Source organism: Gadus morhua, chromosome 7 (genome assembly GCF_902167405.1).
Source record: "Gadus morhua chromosome 7, gadMor3.0, whole genome shotgun sequence".
NCBI classification, from domain to species: domain Eukaryota; kingdom Metazoa; phylum Chordata; class Actinopteri; order Gadiformes; family Gadidae; genus Gadus; species Gadus morhua.
Window position 1 is genome coordinate 30,117,075 of NC_044054.1, and position 20,000 is coordinate 30,137,074.

The following is a 20,000-nucleotide window of genomic DNA, read 5'->3' on the forward strand; positions in this document are numbered from 1 at the left end:
TACATTATGTGTAAGAGGATAATGCTTCCAAGTCATGCAGGAGCAAAAATGGATTGTTTGGGAATTTGATGACGGAATAATATAGCTCACAACTTCACGTTTCAGTACAGAGTGAATCTTCACTTTGCTCCCCTGTTGGTTTGGGGGCGGGGGGCGGGGGGGGGGGGGGGGGGGGGGGGGGGGGATGGTTGGCCGGCAGTGAAAGCGGAAGCTAGTACAGAAGTTGTCTTTTGTAGAAGTGAAAATAAACTGACATCTGCTGCGCTTGCCACAGCAACGTCTTCAAGGAAGTCGTTACTCTAGTTTGGGCCGCGGAGGTGTTGAAAACACGAGGGCTGCTCAGTCTGAACGCAACTTTGTTTTACTCTGCGACTATGGTTTAATGAATGGCAGCTGGCTGCTACACATTTGATCTAATCTCATTGGAAAGTACCAGAACATTGCGTCTGTGACTCCGTTCACACTGCGAGCCTTATGCTGCATTCATACTTTCCGTGTCCGCGTGTCCGCGATGGTCCGCTGTGGAACCGCGTAGCGTAACTGACGTCATCCGCCCGTGTCGCTAGGGTACGTCCGTCGGGACCCCTACGCCGACGTGCAGAAGGAAAAGATGTTGCATGAATTCAAGTACGAGGGACAAACAGAGCTGTATCTCATTTCATTCATATGAACGCGGCCCGAATCAGAATTGGAAAGATCAGGTTCCATGGGATTTTTTGCTGTTCACAATGTTAGGAAGAAATCCGATCTGAGTCACATAGGTCTGTTGTGTTTGTCAGTCTCTGTGGCTGGCTGTCTGTCTCTCTCTGTCTTTCTTTTTGTTTCTCTGTCTATCTGTCTGTCTCTCTCTGTCTCTTTGTCTCACTGTCTTTTTGTCTGCCTCTCTATCTTCCTGTTTGTCTGATTTGGACCCCTTTAGCTTGCAGTGTGAACGAGGCCTATGTGTGTGTGTGTGTGTGTGTGTGTTGGTGTGTGTGTGTGTGTGTGTGTTACCACGTCTTCACCTTCAACCCACTTCAGAACTATCAGTCCACTCAGACTGTTAATTAGACCTAATTATTCTGTAAGTAACACCATACAGCCCATACAGCCGGTCTGCCATGCTGATGTTTTCATCTAAACAGAGTAGGGGTGGGTTGGCGTTATCATTCACTGCAATAAAAGCTTCCTTATTACTGGCCGGATATAACACAGCCTAATTGGTGACCGTCGGTTTCCAATGAACGCGTGATTCGATCTCCTCCGTCTCTATAAGGACTGTGAATCCCGCTTTGAGCTCATGGTACCGCTGCCAGCCACTTTCCACTGAATGCTTTGTTGTTTGATTGTCTGTCACTCTGTGACCCCGGGCCTCTCACAGAGACGCTTCTCCCAAAATTAGGACAACAGAGAGGGACACAGTCGCACACACACAACACCACTCATTGTTGAGGACTGTGGACCACTCATGTGCTACAGTAGCCACGTGGAAAAGCGTGTCATTTTCCCTTCAAGAGTGCCCTGTGTTGCCCATGCTATTGCTGGCGGGAGGGAGGGAGGGAGGGAGGGGGGGGGGGGGGGGGGGGGGGATGTGTGTGTGTGGAAGCTCAATAAAGAAGTCTTTCAGCAGCACTGGAAACAATTTCCCTTTAGAGGGAAAACGTATTTATATTAAGGCTACTCGGCGCTCTCCTATCCGACACTCGGCCCCGGTTCCATGGGTTCCCTTGCAGGGCCTTTATCACGGCCTCACAGAGCCGCACAGCTCCCGAGGTCAGACTTCAGAATTCAGACGACACACGCCCGGCACCGCGCCCTCAAACGGGCCGGGCAACACCCAGGAACCCGTCGGAAAGAAAACACTCGGCGACGCCGAATTAAAAAGAATCCAAACACGGGTGCAGAGGAGGGAAAGTGTGTGTGTATGTACGCGTGTCTAGTCTACCTCTCGGTCACAGAGAACTGCCTCTGGAATAACAGCGGCTCCGCCTCTTTGACCGGACGTGTCTCAAGGACGGCCCGGTGCAGCCCAGACCTCTGGCTGCTCACTGCAGTCACCTAGGGTCAGCAGGTCCGGTCAAACACACGCTACAGACGACTGACAGAAGACACTCAGGGAAAGGAGAGGGTCATTATGGGATGGCCTGAGGCCCAGGGCGGGCGTTTGCCTCAGAGTAGGGAGTCAGAGGTGCAGACGGATCAGGTGGCTTATTACGGCCAATCGGACGTTTCCCAGGGAATCCGAGCCGGGGCCGAGGGCGAAGGCCAAACATGACGTGACAGAAGGGGTTTTCGCTCTGGTCTTTGTTCTTTTTGGTTCTCTTTATTTGCCATCACCGCTAAGATGGTGTTATACTTATTATTATGGCTGTGATAATCAGTCGGTTATTTGATTAGTTGATCGACAGAAAGCGAATCGAATCAAATTTAGAAAATCGATTAATCATTGGAGGCGTCTTTCAAGTGGATATAAGTAACGTTTGCGGCTCAATGCATCAGAAACTAAATCATTCGGTTCTTAAATCATTTTAAGAAGTTTGGTTTTTCTTGGCTGTTTATTGCATTGTAAAAACAGGAGAATACCCAAAGAAATATTGAACAACGTTAACAAATCACCAAGAAGTACAACCACAATGTGTGTGCTGTTTGCACTGTGGTGCCTTTTCATCAGGGCTCGTATCAAAGCGACGGTTGCTAGGCATTTGCACATTGTACAACTTCTGCGTTCCTTTCTAACCCAAGACTCCAAAACAAACAGACTTTCCTGCGAGACCGGATTAGCCAGGGCTTGCTTACATAGGGTAAACAGGGTAGCCATTACCACATTGCCTATTACGGAGCCTATGCGAATAACAGGTACCTATTTGAGTCCTAATCCAAGCGTCCACTTCATCTCACAGATTATCAGGACCAACCCAGGCTTAGTTCAACCGTGAACCCTTCCCAAATGCTCTCCGTCCCAGCCTTTCATCTGGGCGCCATAAGTAAACAGACTCCTAATTCCTTGGTGTGCATCGCGCCCAACCGGAAAGACATCCCCAAGGCTGCCTTGCATCCTCTGTGAGAACAGAGCGCCCCAGCTGCTTATGTCATCGGTGTACATTTTGTCGCAGGCCCTTTGGGACCTGACTCTGAGATCTTGATTGGGTCCCTAGCCCTCCCCCCCCCCTCGCTCTCCCCTGGCATCACGTCCTGTTGACGCTCGCTCGGCCTCCGTCAGACTCCTAACCATTCCCCACAGAGCTGGCTTCCTCTCCTCTGGAGGACGCTACGCTATGCTAACAGCGGGCGGGCTGGCTGGCTGGCTGGCTGGCTGGCTGGCTGGCTGTCTCGGTCGAATTTGGAACACACACGTGGACGCATACTCGCTGCATCGCCTCTCGGTGGATTCTGAGGCTCTGCTGTTAATCTTGGCTGGCGCCGTAGTGTACCAAGAAGTCCTCCTTGAGTGACCTCCCGTTCCTCTGGGAAGGCCTCCACTGGGCTCGCCTCTTCAATGTCAATTTGGGAATGTCTGCAATGTGCGTCTCGTGAAGGGTGTAGCAAATCCATTAAAACGGCCATAAAAAACCTAATCCGATTATGGGAGATTAACGTAATAACCTTCCTTTTAGTTTAAGGCTTTAATAATGATGGTGAAAAGTCTTGGTGGCCCACCAAAACAGTGAACTGTTTCCGTTGACATCCATTTCACAACATCTTTCCAAAATAAGTTTTGAGACTGGGTGTCACCGTGTCTCTTGTAAATACAGTGTAGAAACCCTGAGAAGACTTCCTCTTCTCGTCTCTCCAGTGGTTTCACAGAAAGCCTTCCTTCCTCCTCCATTACGGAGTCATCTACACACTCGAGACGAGGGAGCCTCTTAGAACCAACCACAAGTGTTGCGGCTACACAACTCCTACTTCCTGGAACCGCCGCCGTTGCACCGCTGCCTGACCTTCGACCTTCCCCCTCGATTCTGCTACGGCAGAAGTCTGGACTCAAAGTCCCCGTTTAATCGTTGAAGTCGAGAGTTGCTGATGGCGTCCCAGCATGCATTGCACCCAAAGACACCCGATACACTTCCTACCGTCTCGGAAGAACTACACTGCTGCTTTAAGTGTCTTGTGTCCGGTGATGGGCAAACGGTCCAGTCTCGCTCAACTGTGTAGAACTCCATTAGCGCTGCAAGGGCTCTGGGGTCAGATTAGGTGGGCGCCGCGCGCTCACAATGGGTGCACCCATGGACAAAAGTGCCCACCAGGGAATATTTATTCAATCGACTCTTATCTTTATATCCTTGGTACCTAGACCGGACCAGGGGGTTAAAGCAGCACTGCTCCTTTAGGAATACGGTGAAAAGGAACAAGAAAGGAGAAGTCAGAGATCCCGGCGTTTCTACCAGAAAGTAACTCTCTCTCTCTTGCTCGCTCGCTCGCTCTCTCTCTCTCTCTCTCTCTCTCTCTCTCTCTCTCTCTCTCTCTCTCTCTCCCTCTCTCTCTCTCTCTCTCTTTCTCTCTCTCTCTCTCTCTCTCTCTCTCTCTCTCTCTCTCTCTCTCGCTTTCTCTCTCTCTCCCTCGCTTTCTCTCTCTCTGTCTCTCTCTCTCTCTCTGTCTCTCTCTCTCTTTGTCTCTGTCTCTCTCTCTGTCTCTCTCTCGGTCTCTCTCTCTGTCTCTCTCTCTGTCTCTCTCTCTGTCTCTCTCTGACTCTCTCTCTGTCTCTGTCTCTCAGTGTTTCCTTTTTCTATTAAGCTCAGACAGACCTCTTCTTCTGTCCTTAACGAGCAAATCACATGGGCCAAGCCTGTAGGGCACCACTCAGATAGTGAAAGAAGAGAGAGACACGCTCATGCAGAGAGACACAGAGAGACTGCAGGGCACTGAACATGGCCGCTCTGCTTCTCACCCTCGCTCCAGCTCCGTTCCCTCTCCTCCCCTCCTCCAGATCAGTATCTAGGAGTCCAGAGCAGGAGATCGGCGATGGCTTGGGACCAGTGCTGGTCAATATACTTTGCATCTGTCTTGCATGGCATGCAGGGCCCTGAACTCAGGCCGTCCCAAAGGAGGCCTGTGTGACCCGGAAGGCACTACTCTGAGGACTTGGGGCCACAAAAAGACATGCCTGTTAAATGCATAGAGCCACCTGATGCTCATCACTTGAAAAAAGGGGCTAAATATCACACTGATAATTAGCCTGGTTCCAAATTGGTCACATCTTCGAGGAAGGAGGAAAATCTGTATCTGTATCTAAACTGCATCTGAGATTGTACTTATCGTTGACAACCTGGAAAAGGTCACAGGCAGCCACAACCCCAGTTGAGACCCAGGGGTCTCAACTGGGTGCTACAGAGACCACCTCGGAGTGTGTGTGTTAGTGTGTCTGTATGTGTGTCTATGTTTTTTGGGAGGGGGGGGGGTCTAACGCCTAACTCGACACCGGAGGCCCCCCCCTTCACAGCCTTCAGGCCTCTCCTCCGGGACCAAGGGGGAGGGGGGGGGGGGGGGGGGGGGCGAGTGAGTGAGTGTGAAACACACAACACCCGCCAACCAGGGTAGCGGGCTTTGAAGTGGGGAGGGCTCGGGGATGGGGTGGGCCGCGCTGTCTCCCTCTCCCTGGGTGGTCCCCCCCCCCCCCCACCCCCCCCCGGGAGCTGCCCTCTGGGGCCGCGTGTTCGTCTCCAGCTGCTGGGCTTCCTGTTTGCTGCCGTGGCAACGGTCACAGAGTCACCTGGTTTAACACTCGCCCGGCAGGAAGAGGAAGAGACACGTTGCCGACCGTGTGACCTGATTGGCTGATTAGACGCGGCAACGGCGAAACCCAGAACCTCTCGTTAAACGCCGGGGGTCCGATCCAACTGCTGGTCTTCGTTGGAGTTCCCCTCGTTGATTGCCTTTGCCAGCATCGTGTCGTTGTCGGAGAACTGGGGGAGCAGGGTTGAGGGGTCACCTTCTCCAGGGAATACCGAAAGCATGTAGCCAAAGAAACAACCCCTAGCAACGAACCAATTTACATTCTGAGACGCAAGCGCCAGCATCATGCCTCATTAGCTCATATTCTTAACGTATCAAAACTTAGCGATTCACACGATAAAGCACACGCATCTTACCTAAAAAGCTCATATTCACAACCTATTAAAACTGACCTTTTAACATTATAAGACATGAGCGTCTTACCTCATAAGCTCATATTCCTTACCAAAACGGAGCAGTTACCACTCACACAGACAAAAGCACATAGCTCATAAGCTCATATTCACACCATAGTCTGTCCGTGCGGGACATACGTTTGTACCGTATGTGGCTCAGCCGTGGCGGACGTGGTGCTGTTGTGAGCGGGTTCTCTGGGCGTTGTGCAGCCCTCGCTCCGAGCGAAGGGCCGGGCCGTCTAGACGCTGACTGGAGAGGGAGACAATCGATTGAAGCATGAAAATGCAATTTCACATCTCGCTCTGCAGCTTCCAATACAGAGCATCAGCACTCGCCCCAAAGGCACCCTGCAGATATTTATAAATATAGTTATAGATCTAGATAGGATCTATCTATATCTATATATGTATAGATAACGATATGTATAGGATTTGTTAATCTTTATCTTTATGTCTCTCTGTCTCTGTCTCTGTCTGTCTGTCTGTCTGTGGGTCTGTTTCTGGCCTTCTCCCTCTGCGTCCCGATCTGTCTGTCTCTGTCTTTGTCTCACTCTGTCTCTGTTCGTCTCTCGATCGGTCTGTCTGTGTCTCTCTCTGTTTCTCTCTCTCCATCTGTCCCTGTCCATGTGTCTGTCAGTGAGACAGGGGGCTGGGTGGTGGCTGGCAGGTGCAGCCCTTTGTCTCCGTCTGTCTTGTCCCTTTGTCTCGGTCTGCAGCGTATCACCTCGTCATCACTCTCAGCCTGTCTGTCAGCAGAGCCCGTCCACTGCGCAAACGGCCGCTCTGAACATCCGTCTGCCTCTGTTCTCTCCTCACGCCCACTGTCGTCCATTATCGACGTGCTGAGTTGCACCCCTACAGTGTACAGCTTTTTGTTTTGTGTTTTACCGAGACTTAGTGATTATCATTTTTGTATTAGTGTCAGTAATCAGTAAAGGGGTTTGTTGGTTGGCTTTCCACTGGCACCGCCCGCGGACGTATGCCAGTAGCTATTGATACGCCCAGCGTGGGACCAGGGGAGGCGTGGAGAGGCCAAGAACAAAGCTGTGTTGGAAAAGGTTGGTTGGCACTGGGGGCAAGGAAGGTTATAGATACAATACAAAGATAAGGCGATGTAAAGATGGTATCAAATATTTGATGCAATCTGGTTGCATTTGCAGCCTCATCCTCATACACAACACATTCACCCCTGTTCCTCCCCAGGTCTAAGGTGTAACACACCCCGTAACCTACAAGCAACCAAGTGATGGAGAATAAGTTAGTGAGATCCAGGCAGCTCCGGCTGGTCTTGTTTCTAAAGATCACAGGAGGGAGATTCTTTCTCTTTCTGAAATCAATCCTTTTTCTCTACTTTCCAACTCAGTGCGAACCCTGCCCAGCCTATATAAGAGCAGTGTGCTGCAGGGTTAGTCTAATGGTTCTCACTAGAGATGCACCGATTGCAAAATTCTTGGCCGATACCGATTTCCGGTTTTTAAGGAGGTCTGACCTGCCAAAACCGGTTTTTCCGATACCGATTTTCTAAGAAATAATTATAATCATATAATATGTTGATAGGTTTTCAATGTAGTGAGTCCCCGGGACCCACAGGTGGCGAGTTGGGTGGGTCCCTGAGAAATTCAATGGGTCCCGACTCCCCAGTTTAAAAAATGTGTTTCTTTTTTATTATTATTCTATTTCTTAAATGAAATTAATAGTGTTAAACTCAATACATGAAATTGTCATCTGAAAAGCGCAGCCATTTGTATGTGGTGAGCCACTGCTTCAGAAAAGTTCGCTTTTTTTGGGAGGAACATGTAGAAGGTTGAGGCAATTCTTCTGCAGTGGGCTCATCAGGCTCAGTAGAGGGGGAGGCAGAAGTAGGTACAGGCAATGTTGAGGTACTCTCTCTAGGCTGATCAGAGTCAGGGAGGAGTGCAGAGGTAGTGGGGACAGAAAATGCAGCTGCAATAGTTTGCTGACCTGCAATAGGTTTCATCTTTTTCTTTGGTGGTATTTTTGCGTTCTCTCTTCTCTGCCTGTTTCTCGAGAAAAACGGGATCTCGTTGGAAGCGCGATGTATGCGCAGGCGCCGTTTGGGCATAACAATATGTAGGCTGCCGTTCAATGTAGTTTTCATCACCACCACCGGATTATGTTTCATTTATTTCATTACAGCACGTCCCCTAAACGTTACAACATAATCGACACGAATGAGCACAGCATCGAGCAGTGGAAACGTGGGTTTATTTACTATGAAGTTTGTATTTTTAATTGTTGAAATGAAATCAGCGGTGACGAGCTAGTTGTTTTGGTAGCGGCTAAATTAGCATGTCGCGATACTTTGAACAGGGGATCACGTCTGCGCCGAGTAGATGCGCAGAGGGTTGAAACAGTGCTTGTCTGGTCTGCTCACAAGAAGGTTTCTTTGGCCAGTTACTGTGATTAAACACGAGTTGTTTAATGTTCACAATGTATCGTTTTTCATGGGGAAAATTAGATGCGTCCCCGGGACGCATGGATAGTGAGTTTAGTGCGTCCTTTCAGATTTGAATGCGTCAGGGACGCAGGACGCGTACCTAGCAACATGATCCCCCACGGCTTATTTTTGACTTGCAAGCATTACAAACAGCGTGTTTTGGGTCGTCCTGGCACACAGTGAAATAAGTCCAAATCAGCGACATGTTTTTCTTCCCGCGCTCTGGGCGCCTTGAGCTGCTACGCACCGCGCATGCGGGTGAGTTTGATCGGCCGAAAACCGGAAATTACGACAGTGACCGGCAGGTCACCGATTGTGGCCGATTGGATACAAAACCGGCTTTTTTAATCGGCGGCCGGTTGATCGGTGCATCTCTAGTTCTCACCGCTTTCTTCTGCTTTGGTCAACGACAGTCTGGCTGGAGGAAGATTGCAACAGAGATGCAGGTGGGCCCGCATAATGCTAACACTCCAGGAAGGAGACCTGCAATTTAAGACCCGGAGGCCAGTCTGTTCTCTGTAACGGTGATAAGCTGCCATCATCAGAGACCTGGGTGAGGCCGGGGATGAGTCAAGAGGTTTCAGAAGTCTCTCATTCATTGAGGAACTGAGACGTGTGTGTGTTGTGTGTGTGTGTGTGTGTGTGTGTGTGTGTGTGTGTGTGTGTGTGTGTGTGTGCGTTGCGAGTACGGACGTGCAGAGGTCTCTTCGTTGGCATCAACACTCCCCAGTATTGGTGACACACACCGGATGCACCGGTTCAGTTGAGGCTGTGCAGCACCGGGGCGTTCAGAGTTTACTGAAGGCTGTCCCACTTCTGAGGTACTCAGGGCAGTCCGACCACGCCGGGGCTGGAGGTTCATGCATGTTGCATGTGGCACTCCTGCACCACAGTACCAGGGAACGGTCGGTCCTTAATGTAGCAGGAAGGCTTTAAACGGCTTTTAAGATGCCGATGAAGGAACGAGTGCTGACTTTTGTCATATCTGGGGTTTTAGTTCTTGATAAGTGATGACCTGGCAGGAGTAGCCCTGATGTGAACTATTCAGAACCGTCCGCTGATGAGGGTGATCCAACTCCTCTTGATCCACAGTCTGTAGTTAACCTCTGTAGTCTGTAGTCTGTAGTGGACCTCTGTAGTCTGTAGTGGACATCTGTAGTCTGTAGTGGACCTCCGTAGTCTGTAGACTATAGTGGACTGCAGTCTGTAGTCGACATCTGTAGTCTGTAGTCTGTAGTGGACCTCTGTAGTCTGTAGTCTGTAGTAGGGATCGACCGATATATCGGTCGGCCGATATTATCGGCCGATATTCGCGTTTTTTACGTGTATCGGTATCGGCCGATACGCGGCCGATTTTCGCCGATTTTTTTTTTTTTTTTTTTATTATTTTTTTTTTTAACTTGTTCTACCTCACCTGTTTTTACTATTTGTTAAATATAGTTTTTTATATTGAAGTTCAATAAATGTTCCTTTTTTTTAATTGAGACTTGTAACATTTGTTATCTGTCATTTTTATGATTGAGGGAGCAAAAAAAAAAAAAAAAAAAAGTAGTATCGGCTCTAAATATCGGTATCGCCGTATCGGCGTATCGGCTAAGGCTGATGAAAAAATATCGGTATCGTATCGGCCCTAAAAAATCCGTATCGGTCGATCCCTAGTCTGTAGTGGACCTCTGTAATCTGTAGTCTGTAGTGGACCTCTTTAGTCTGTATTCTGTAGTGGACCTCTATAGTCTGTAGGGGGACATCTGTAGACTGTAGTCTGTAGTGGACCTCTGTAGTCTGTAGTTTGTAGTCTGTAGTGGACCTCTATAGTCTGTAGGGGGACATCTGTAGTCTGTAGGGGACTGCGGTCTGTATTGGACATCTGTATTCTGTAGTGGACATCTGTAGTCTATAGTGAAGTGCAGTCTGTACACGTGGACTTCAGTAGTCAGTAGTCTATCTGTAGTGGACCTCTATCCCCAAAGGCAACTTGTGCACTGTTTAGCTGAGCTGACCTGTGTTTGCAGAAATCATAAACACAATCCGACTGAATGGGTGGTCGGTTGGGATCCTCAAGTACCCACTTAAGGCAGATGCCAGATGATAGGGGAAACGTTACAAACCATCATTAATCAAGAACATGGTCGTCTGAAGTACAGAGTTGCTTTTTTAATATTTGTCCTGCAATCGAATTTGAAACGCACCTACAGAAAGACATGTGATCTCTCAGAGCTCTGAGGACCACCAGACAGGACCACCTCAGTTCGAGGATGTTGACATCTGTGTGTAACTCTCAGTTTCCCTATGCAACCTCTACGATTCCCGATCTACCACTGGGTTTAAGATAACTCCCCACTCTGTGACTAAGATCAGAGCAAGATGAAGACGTCACTGCAAAGAAGAATCAACCAGTCGCTCTTGGGACACTTTTGTTGTACAAGAGCGTCTGGAGGCACACCCTGATTGGAGAGAGAGAGAGAGAGAGAGAGAGAGAGAGAGAGAGAGAGAGAGAGAGAGAGACTGTGAAGTGTGAGAAAACACAGCATGTCCGTCAGAGGACGCCACTCTGCTGTTGACGTGAAGAAGAGGAACCTTCATGGGTTCCAGACAGTATGACTATAATCTAATTAGACATTAGCTTTTACGCACACACACACACACACACACACACACACACACACATACATACACACACACACACACACAATCGTACATACATGCACACGCACAATCCATTCATTATGAGGTTGCATATATAACCAAGTAGTTTGAACTTGGGTTGGTTTCTGTAATGCAGTACTTCAATTTAATGAGGCAGAGACACAGACCATCTCCATACACACGCACACACACACACACACACACACACACGCACACACACACACACACACACACACACATACACAAACGCACACACACACACACACACACACACGCGCGCACACACGAGAAGATAGACATCCTTGCTCTTTCCATCCTCATTTCCTGTGGTCATTTGTTAAGTGTCATGAGCCTGGCAGATCTCGTGTCAGATGATGTCTCATTACCAGTTCCTTCCTGTGCTGCAGTCTGAGTAACGACATAAAAAGCTCTGACGCTCCGCCTGCGTCCGCCGCAGTGACAGGCCGGAGCCCAGGTGTCCCACCTCTCCCTGGTCCAGAGGCGGGCGGGCGACCTCGTCACAGCTGCTCTGAGGCCTGAGCTTAATGCCACTAACGCTATTTGAAGGCTGGGCTTTTGTTGCGGTGATTCTGTTGTTAACCGGAAAACCATCTTACAGAGGATGTTACACAACAGCCTCTCTAGAGGCATGCTGAAGCCTCATCAAACCGGAATCTAAGTGGAGGTCTTTGTGGGTGGATTTAGTATGTGTTGCACATATTTCCGCATCAAACCTATCAAACGTTTCCCAGTACTCTTCATTGTTTCAATGATTAATGGTGAATGTAATCAGGTTTCCCTGCCTGTGCTTGCATTTGATTGTAATGTTTGCGTGTGATTGTGTTGAATGGGATTACATGTTCCCCTGTGTCTATAAACGTTTCAACAGAGGAGCAGTCCTCAATCCCGTGCCTGTAACGTACGGCTCGAACCCTTCATGTGGGCCTTCCCCATACTAATCTCGCGGCTCTCTGACCGCACTCAACCAACACGGTTCTGCTTCCCCACCTGGGCATCAAGATCGTATCGGATCTCTTAATCCAGGCTAAAAAAAGACTGCGTCTTGAAATGTTTACAAGGGGCTGTTCAGAAACCCCGTCTTGACTTAGTCTGCCGTGGTGCTCAGGGGCTGAATATATAGGGCACAGGGGGGCTACCGTAAAGCTGCATCAGGGGGCTGTGGTTTGTATACGATAAGCAAGCAGAACCCAAGCATACACATCCAGCCGTTCTAGGGGCTTGTTTGTATGTCATTGTCTCGTGCCTCTTCAATGAAGGTTTTCCAGTGAGCATGCCAATAGCAGTCTAGTCTTGCAGAGTTGGCAGCTAGCTCGATGTAGCCGCACTGAAATGGGGACAGCTGTTGCCTGCGGCTTTCATTTCCAACCGCAACCTCTGAATTAAAAGGAAAAGGGCTTTCACTGTGACGCTCCTGCAGTCGCTCCCCAGGTTCCTCGTAAAAGGACGGAATGAAAAGCTTAATGTCAACGGCACAGGTGGAGGGCTGTCAGACGTCACTCGCTCGCACGTAGCGGTAACCTCAGATGTTATTCAAATGCAGTGGAACGTGTTTCTGAGATACGTGGGGATAGACACCGAGGTAGCCCGGCGTGGCCCTTTTGACTCCATGTTGTCATATTTGAGTAGATCGGCAGCGTGGATTGAACCTTGTATCAGAACAAAGTACCTTTCTATTTTTAACCCTATATTATAACAAAACAACAAACCTTTCTATTTTTTCAATCAGCCACTGATTGGATAGCGAAAAGAATAGAAAACCTTTCTGTCTTTTTCCTTTTTTGTCTGGAAAAAAATAGAAAGGTATTTTGTTATGATAAAAGGCTCAATCTGTATGCTGTTCACAGTGGGACGTCGTGGCTAGTTAGCAGGTTTGTTTGTTTAGAAATGGAGGCCACATTTCTGAAATTTGTCGCTTAGTTTAGGGTTGAGTTATCAAGAAGGTGTTCTCAAAGAGAATCGTCCTGGCGTCCGTCAGAAGAGAGGAATGCGGTACAGTGCGTAGGTATGGGCGTGGCCGTGGGCGTGGGCGTGGGTGACGTCCACAGGTATCCAGGAGGTGAATTTTTCTTTCCTCTTCAGATAAAAAAACAAATATTTGAGGAAATGACAGGATGGAAATACTGGTTCTACGTACGGCTTATGCAAAAGAGAGAGAGAGAGGGAGAGAGAGAGAGAGAGAGAGAGAGAGAGAGAGAGAGAGAGAGAGAGAGAGAGAGAGAGATAAAGAGACATTGACTGAATGACAGGTAGTGTGCTCCACCCAGATCCAGATGCCAGGCAGGAAGCAGTGGATCAGCCATTAAGGACGCGGGGTGGAGTTCTGTCAAGACATGAATAGATGCACAAATATTTATATCTGATGCCATTATTTCGTTTTAATAATGTGATGAATAATGCTGGTGGCACATGCTCACACAGGCTTCACAGGTTGGAACATGACAAAACTCAGGCAAGTCTGGATTTGAACTAGTTGTTATTTTTTCAAATATCCCTGCAGATAAGTGAAGACCACTTGAAGCTTGAAATTGTGTTGGTGATAAACATCCATCCATTTTTTAAAGCAAATTCTTATCATATTCTTATCTAATGTTGGTTATCGGTCCGAAAGAAAGACTGAATCAGTGTCCCTAATTTAGAATAAAGATGTTCGTTAAATGGTGAATATGGCCAATAAAAACTGATCTTCAGCAAACTCATCTCTTGAAACTGAAGATCTAAAATCAAAGAGTGAAACAACAAGTCATTTACCCAGTCCTTCCCTCAGGGGAACAACATTAGCCGGTTAATGTGTAATAGCTTTTATGACCGGTACCTTGTGGTTTTGTTGGTGAAAAACCATGACGCCTCCTAGGCCTGTTCAGTGCATCACATTGGTGGAGTTAATGATAAGCTGGGTCTGGGGAGCTCAAAGTCCTGTCTGTTTATAGATATCATCCACCCCGATGGAAAGAGATAGTCAACTACCGTGCCTCTTACGGCCAAACACAACCGCCAAAACAAGTGTGTCAGCGTATCTTTAGGCATCAGGAAGAAGACATTTACGTAAATATTTGGATATTTATCTCACTTTCCTGCTTGTTATGCAAACGCTTGGCCGATGTTAGGCAATACTATAAGCCAGGAGTTTTTTTTTTTTAATAACGCAGCACTGACAAACAAGAACTATGATAGAAACAAACATGTACCCAATAGATGTCAAGGGAGACCTTAATATAATAATAAAAATAAGCTCATACTGACAACAACGCTTATACTAACACCCCAACACTGCCCTGACCCTTGACTCAGTCTATCATGGACTCTACCATCGCTCTATCCCAATGAACCAGGCTTAAAATCCAACCAGGCTTAAATAGCCAACCAGGCTTAAATAGCCAACCTGGCTGGCTCTGATCTGTGAGGCTCCACCTCTAAGCTAAACCAAGTTAGTGTAAATCAATTAACCCACACCCCACGCTTAACCAGCCAAACCACATAACTGTGTATAAAGGTGTATTATATACTCACAACATAAAACTAATACATTACACCTTTATTCGATCCTGTGACATAAATAGAGGGCGTTAATGTGGACCTGCCCTTTAAATGGGGAGAACTCTGATAGGCGAGTGAATAACAGTTTGTATAGACTATAGATTATGACTCTGAGTGACTGTTATGGCTTGATATGTGGAGTGAGCACAATGCGAAATGTGCAGATCAAGGCTGTTAGGAAAGACCTTTAACGATGCAACCACGGAAAACTAGAAATGATCCGTCAATCAATAATCAGCGAGCAGAGCAATTAAATGACGTGTGTGATTCTTAACTGGTTGTGACTATACAGGCTTGACAAATGTTCTTGATGACAGGGAATTCAGAATGTATAGAAAAAGAAAATACATCAAGGGCAAATGGCCATGCAATGTTAAAAATAGCCTTGCCGGCTTCCATGCCCCAGGGCTTAGTCTATAGCGCTGTATGTGTATGTATTCCAGTCGGTGTAACCCAGTGACGATTGAGTGTCGCTTCATCACAGTTTCAGGCCGGCCTCTTCTTCCTATGGAGGAATAGTCATTTAGTTTTCCTGTCAACCTCCCGAGTGCAATCGAGTTGTGGTTTCCGTGATGGTGGACGATATGGATCGAAAACTTCCTGGAAAAGGATGTTGTTGATTGTGATTAGTTAATGGGTCTGGACTGCCTGGCGGAAAGGGTTCACCTCTGGGTTCAGAACCATCCCGTGGTCCAGACAAATTCAAAAAATCATCTACCGAAACCAATTTTCATGCTTTGTCCAATATGGACCATCTCCTGATACCAAGGTTATGGTGGGTCTAATGTTGGACGCTGTCCCTTACCAGGCATCACACTGACCCCCTCTCCTCTGATACCACCCACACAGATATTCCTTCCCAGAATCTCATGAAAAATCCACCACCGATCCAAGAACAAGTACCTCTCCTACACACACACACACACACACCCACACACACCCACACACACCCACACACACACACACACACAGAGACAGGCAGTAAACAGACACATAAGGCAGCTAAGGCAGTCTTAACACATAATGCACAAGAAACAAAAGAGCAACACAGGCAGCTGCTGTTAGTTTACGCAAGCGGCTTAAGTGTTGGAAACATTGTAGCGTAGCAGTGTTTCTGGTCCTGGATGACCACTCACAGAGAAAACATGGACTGAGAGAACAACCCAACGATGAAAACAGGATCTGTGCTCTTAGAAAAGCTTGAACCTTTACACCGTCAACGTTTCAGTACAATCTCTGAACTATGTGAAATAGGAAGTGGTGGAACAAAGAGGAAAGAGAGAGAGTGAGAGAGAGTGGGTGTGAGAGAGAGAGAGTGTGGGCAAGAGAGAAGAGAGAGGGAGAACAGGGGAGATGTCGCAGCCTACCTCCTGGTGAAAGAGGGGGGGATGGGGGAGAGACAGAGAGAGCTCGGGCTCCCATTCAGAGAGCGACTGAAGGTTGTAGTGATGAGGTAATGTGCTTGGTAAATATTGAACACAGCCGGATGTGAAGTGACCCTGTGCTTGATGTGGGGTTTGTAATTCATTTGTGGTTTGGGTTTGGCTGGCATTGGCGGCGGTTTTCAATTTGCCAGAAAACGAGATCCCTCAATTCATAATCAGAGTTAATCTGAGATTACATTTTCTATTTCTATAAATGTTCTGTTCTTAAATTATGTTCTGTTGAAAAATACATAAAATACATACCTATTCAAGATGAGGTTTCAAAATTGGTTTGCGAGTAGAAAAGTATACATTCTTGGACCCCCGCATAAACATCCGTCATGTACTCTTTCTGCGCGTGGCTGGGATCAGTGTGAAAGGTCAAATTCAGTTGTTTTGTGTGTGTGTTTTTGTGCGCGTGTGTGAATGTGCGCGCGCCTGTGCTTAGAGCTGTAAGCTGATTTGATAACACGCTTAAAGGGATCCCAGTTCTGTGCTGGTACGCTGTGCATTACATCACAGTAGCCCACCAGTGTGTGTGTGTGTGTGTGTGTATGTATGTGTCTGTGTTTGTACATGTGTGTTTGCGTTTGTTTGTGTCTGTGTGCGTATGCATGTCTTTGTGTGTGCGTGTATGCATGTGACATTTTTTACTTGTGTGTGTGTGGGTGTGCATGTCTGTATATGTATGTGTGTGTGTCTTTGCATATGTCTGAGTGTGTATGTGCGCGTGTATGTCTGTATGTGTGTATATGTGTGTGTGTGTGTGTGTGTGTGTGTGTATGTGTGTGTGTGTGTAGTATGTGTGGTTGTTAGCCTAGGGCTCAGAGGCGCGGGGGGGGGGTTACAGTGTTATAGATCCCCCGTAGACGGCAGTCACATGGCAGCGCACTTGGACCAATGGCATGGCACGTGACTGTGCCATGCACACCCACACCCACACACACACACACACTCACACTGACACACACAGAGCCAAAGTGAGTGGGCACACAGACAGACCTTTGGCTCTTAAAGGCACACCACTGCTCAGCAAGCACACATCAAGGAAGGAGATAAGCTGAAAATAACCTGCGCTACCGCACAGACAGCTCAGCCGGTGGAATGACACACCACATGTCGGTTTCAACACACACACCCACACAAAAACACACACACACACATACACTGGTGTCAACACTGCCACTAAGCCCCGATAAAAGAGCAATATATGATGTGTTATTGTCCTGTTCTGAACTTGTCGTGAGTCTGTTTATATCCTCGGTGATGGCATTGGTTGGGGTGATGGTTTGAGGGTTCTCTGTTGTGCCGTCAGCCGATGGACTGGTTCCACTGGAATGATTCCACTGGATTCTGTGCCATCATCCAAGATGGTCAACCTGAGTTGTTATGGAGTCCAATGGTTCAAACGTACCGCATGAGCCGATGTGCACTCGTTATTCCTGTAATAATTGCCTCAATCATTAATGAATTGACCTGAAAGTGTCCAGCTCCAGTTACTATGTTCGTCAATGATCTGGTCAATTCGTCTGGTTATTGATTTAATTGATTTCGGTCATCACTACTCTGCGTCATACAAGGAAGCGACATCCTGTTCCCTTATGTTTCCTGAACAATTCGTAATGGTTACCAGTAATCTGAGCAGGAAATAACTTACATTGGGTATTCTCATCAGTAGGCCTTTCGGAAACGGACCATAGAGGGAACCAGGCTCCCCCAGGGTCCTAAAGCTCCTGGTGTTCCAGCAGAACAGTCTTTATTATGGTGTCCGACGCTGGAAGGAGGTCTTTATCAATTAGGGATGCACCGAAATGAAAATTCTTGGCCGAAACCGAATATACTGAAACAGTTGGCCGAAGGCCGAAACCGAATACCGAATGTGTCTTTTAATGTTTTTTCGTTCATTTTGCTTAAATTTTTTTTACCATTGCATAAATCGAACAATTAAATGTCCTTTATAAACTTTTTTGTCTTGCTTTTCTATAAAAAAAAACAATTACAAATTTGATACAAAATATTTATTTAATACTGAACGTTTTCTAACATTCCAGCAGACATGTACCTTTAAATAAATTATATATTTTTTATTTTTTATTTTTATAAATAAATAAAAATGTTCGGCGTATTATGTTCAGCCTTTTTACTCCTTCGGCCGAAACCGAACATTATGTTTTGGGCCATTTTCGGCCGAACATGTTCGGTGGCCGAATATTCGGTGCATCCCTACTATCAATGGATTCCATCGTGACCCATCCTGACCTCCATGGCTTGTGTTTGTGTTTCCAGATCAATCTCCGGCTGATCCTGGTCAGCGGGAAGACGAAAGAGTTCCTCTTCCTCCCCAGCGACTCGGCCGCCGACATCGCCAAGCACGTCTACGAGAACTGGCCAATGGGTGAGTAGCTTAACCCCCATGTGACCTGTTTCTCAGAACTGGTCAATGAGTGAGCGGCGTAACCCCCATGTGACCTGTTACTCAGAACTGACCAATGGGTGAGCGGCGTAACCCCCATGTGACCTGTTTCTCAGAACTGGCCAATGAGTGAGCGGCGTAACCCCCATGTGACCTGTTTCTCAGAACTGGCCAATGAGTGAGCAGCGTAACCCCCATGTGACCTGTGCCTCAGCCAAGGTGGTGTCCTGTATGGCCTATGTAGTGGACTACAGGGTGTTCCACTCACAGCCTCAAGGTTGTGGGTTTGATCGCCGAGGTCTGCCCCAGTACCCTTAGGCATCCTTGAAGGTCCTTCCGCTCTGAATGAAAAGCGTGTATTGAGGACACTACCCTGTTTGTCACGGTATGGATGTTTGCGGCTGCTAAATAACTAAATCGTAAATAGTAGTCTCTCGAAGAGTCGCGGGGTTGGTTCTGAGTCACTTCCGCCGTGCTCACAGGCAAGAGACGTGCGCGGCACGCTGATGAATAACTAGATGTTGTTTCACAACACAACTGTGATTCATAACGTGACCTTGTGGGTTTGTTCAGCCTACTGACTACTGGAACACGGGCACTCCTCCACTCCTCGGCCAAAGCCAAACCATCACCGTTGAGGTGTTTCTATGTGGGTGGGGGGCGTCGACAGAGCATTGATTGCACTGCTAAAGATGTGCTCATTCCCTCTGTTGTTTTGTCTTAGTCGTAGTCTGTCCATTCAGGACTGACGGCTCAGAGTGGTCAGCCCTGTCTGAGGCCCTTGAGGGGACTCTGGAGCCCGGAGCCTAGTGACATGGTGACATTCCATCAGAGTGTCCACTGTGTGTGCGCTGCTAACAATGCAACAACACAGTCACACAACCGGAGCGCTGCCGGGGAAGCAGGAACCCTCTGTGGGGGATGTGGAACGACTGAGCCAATTACTAGTGCTTGGAACGGCTTCCCTTCTGGTTTGGCGCAGACAACCACGCGCACACACACACACACACACACACACACACACACACACACACACACACACACACACACACACACTCACAGGGGATGGATATCCACTCGGTTTCAGGGAGGGGAACCAGGGTTTCTCGAGGCCAGGAGTCTCCTTGGCAGAGGACCCCCTGATTTCCATTGAATGCTCCGGGAGTTGGAGAATCCCGGAGCGCTGGCTATCGGCAGCAGACGGGAACGTGGGAAGACAGTGGAATACAGATGTGGGCTGAGACTCACATCTGGAGACCAGGCCCCTCCGAATTCCCTGATCTCTCGCTCTCACCCATTGTCTGTGTCTCTCCCTTTGTCGGTCTCTCTCTTTGTCTCTCGCTCAGTCTCACTGTCTCTTTGTCATTCTCTCTCTCTCTCTCCTTCTCTTTCTCTCCCTT

The 20,000-nt window shown here is 47.9% G+C and overlaps 1 protein-coding gene across 1 annotated transcript in view; it reads left to right on the forward strand.

The window, feature by feature from the left end:
- Nucleotides 1–20,000, forward strand: part of ubl3a (ubiquitin-like 3a) — a 30,198-nt gene that overhangs the window by 5,092 nt on the left and 5,106 nt on the right. Inside the window, exon 2 of the mRNA XM_030360795.1 lies at nt 18,474–18,582. Coding sequence (XP_030216655.1) covers nt 18,474–18,582 — 109 coding nt within the window. The remainder of the gene's footprint in view (nt 1–18,473; nt 18,583–20,000) is intronic.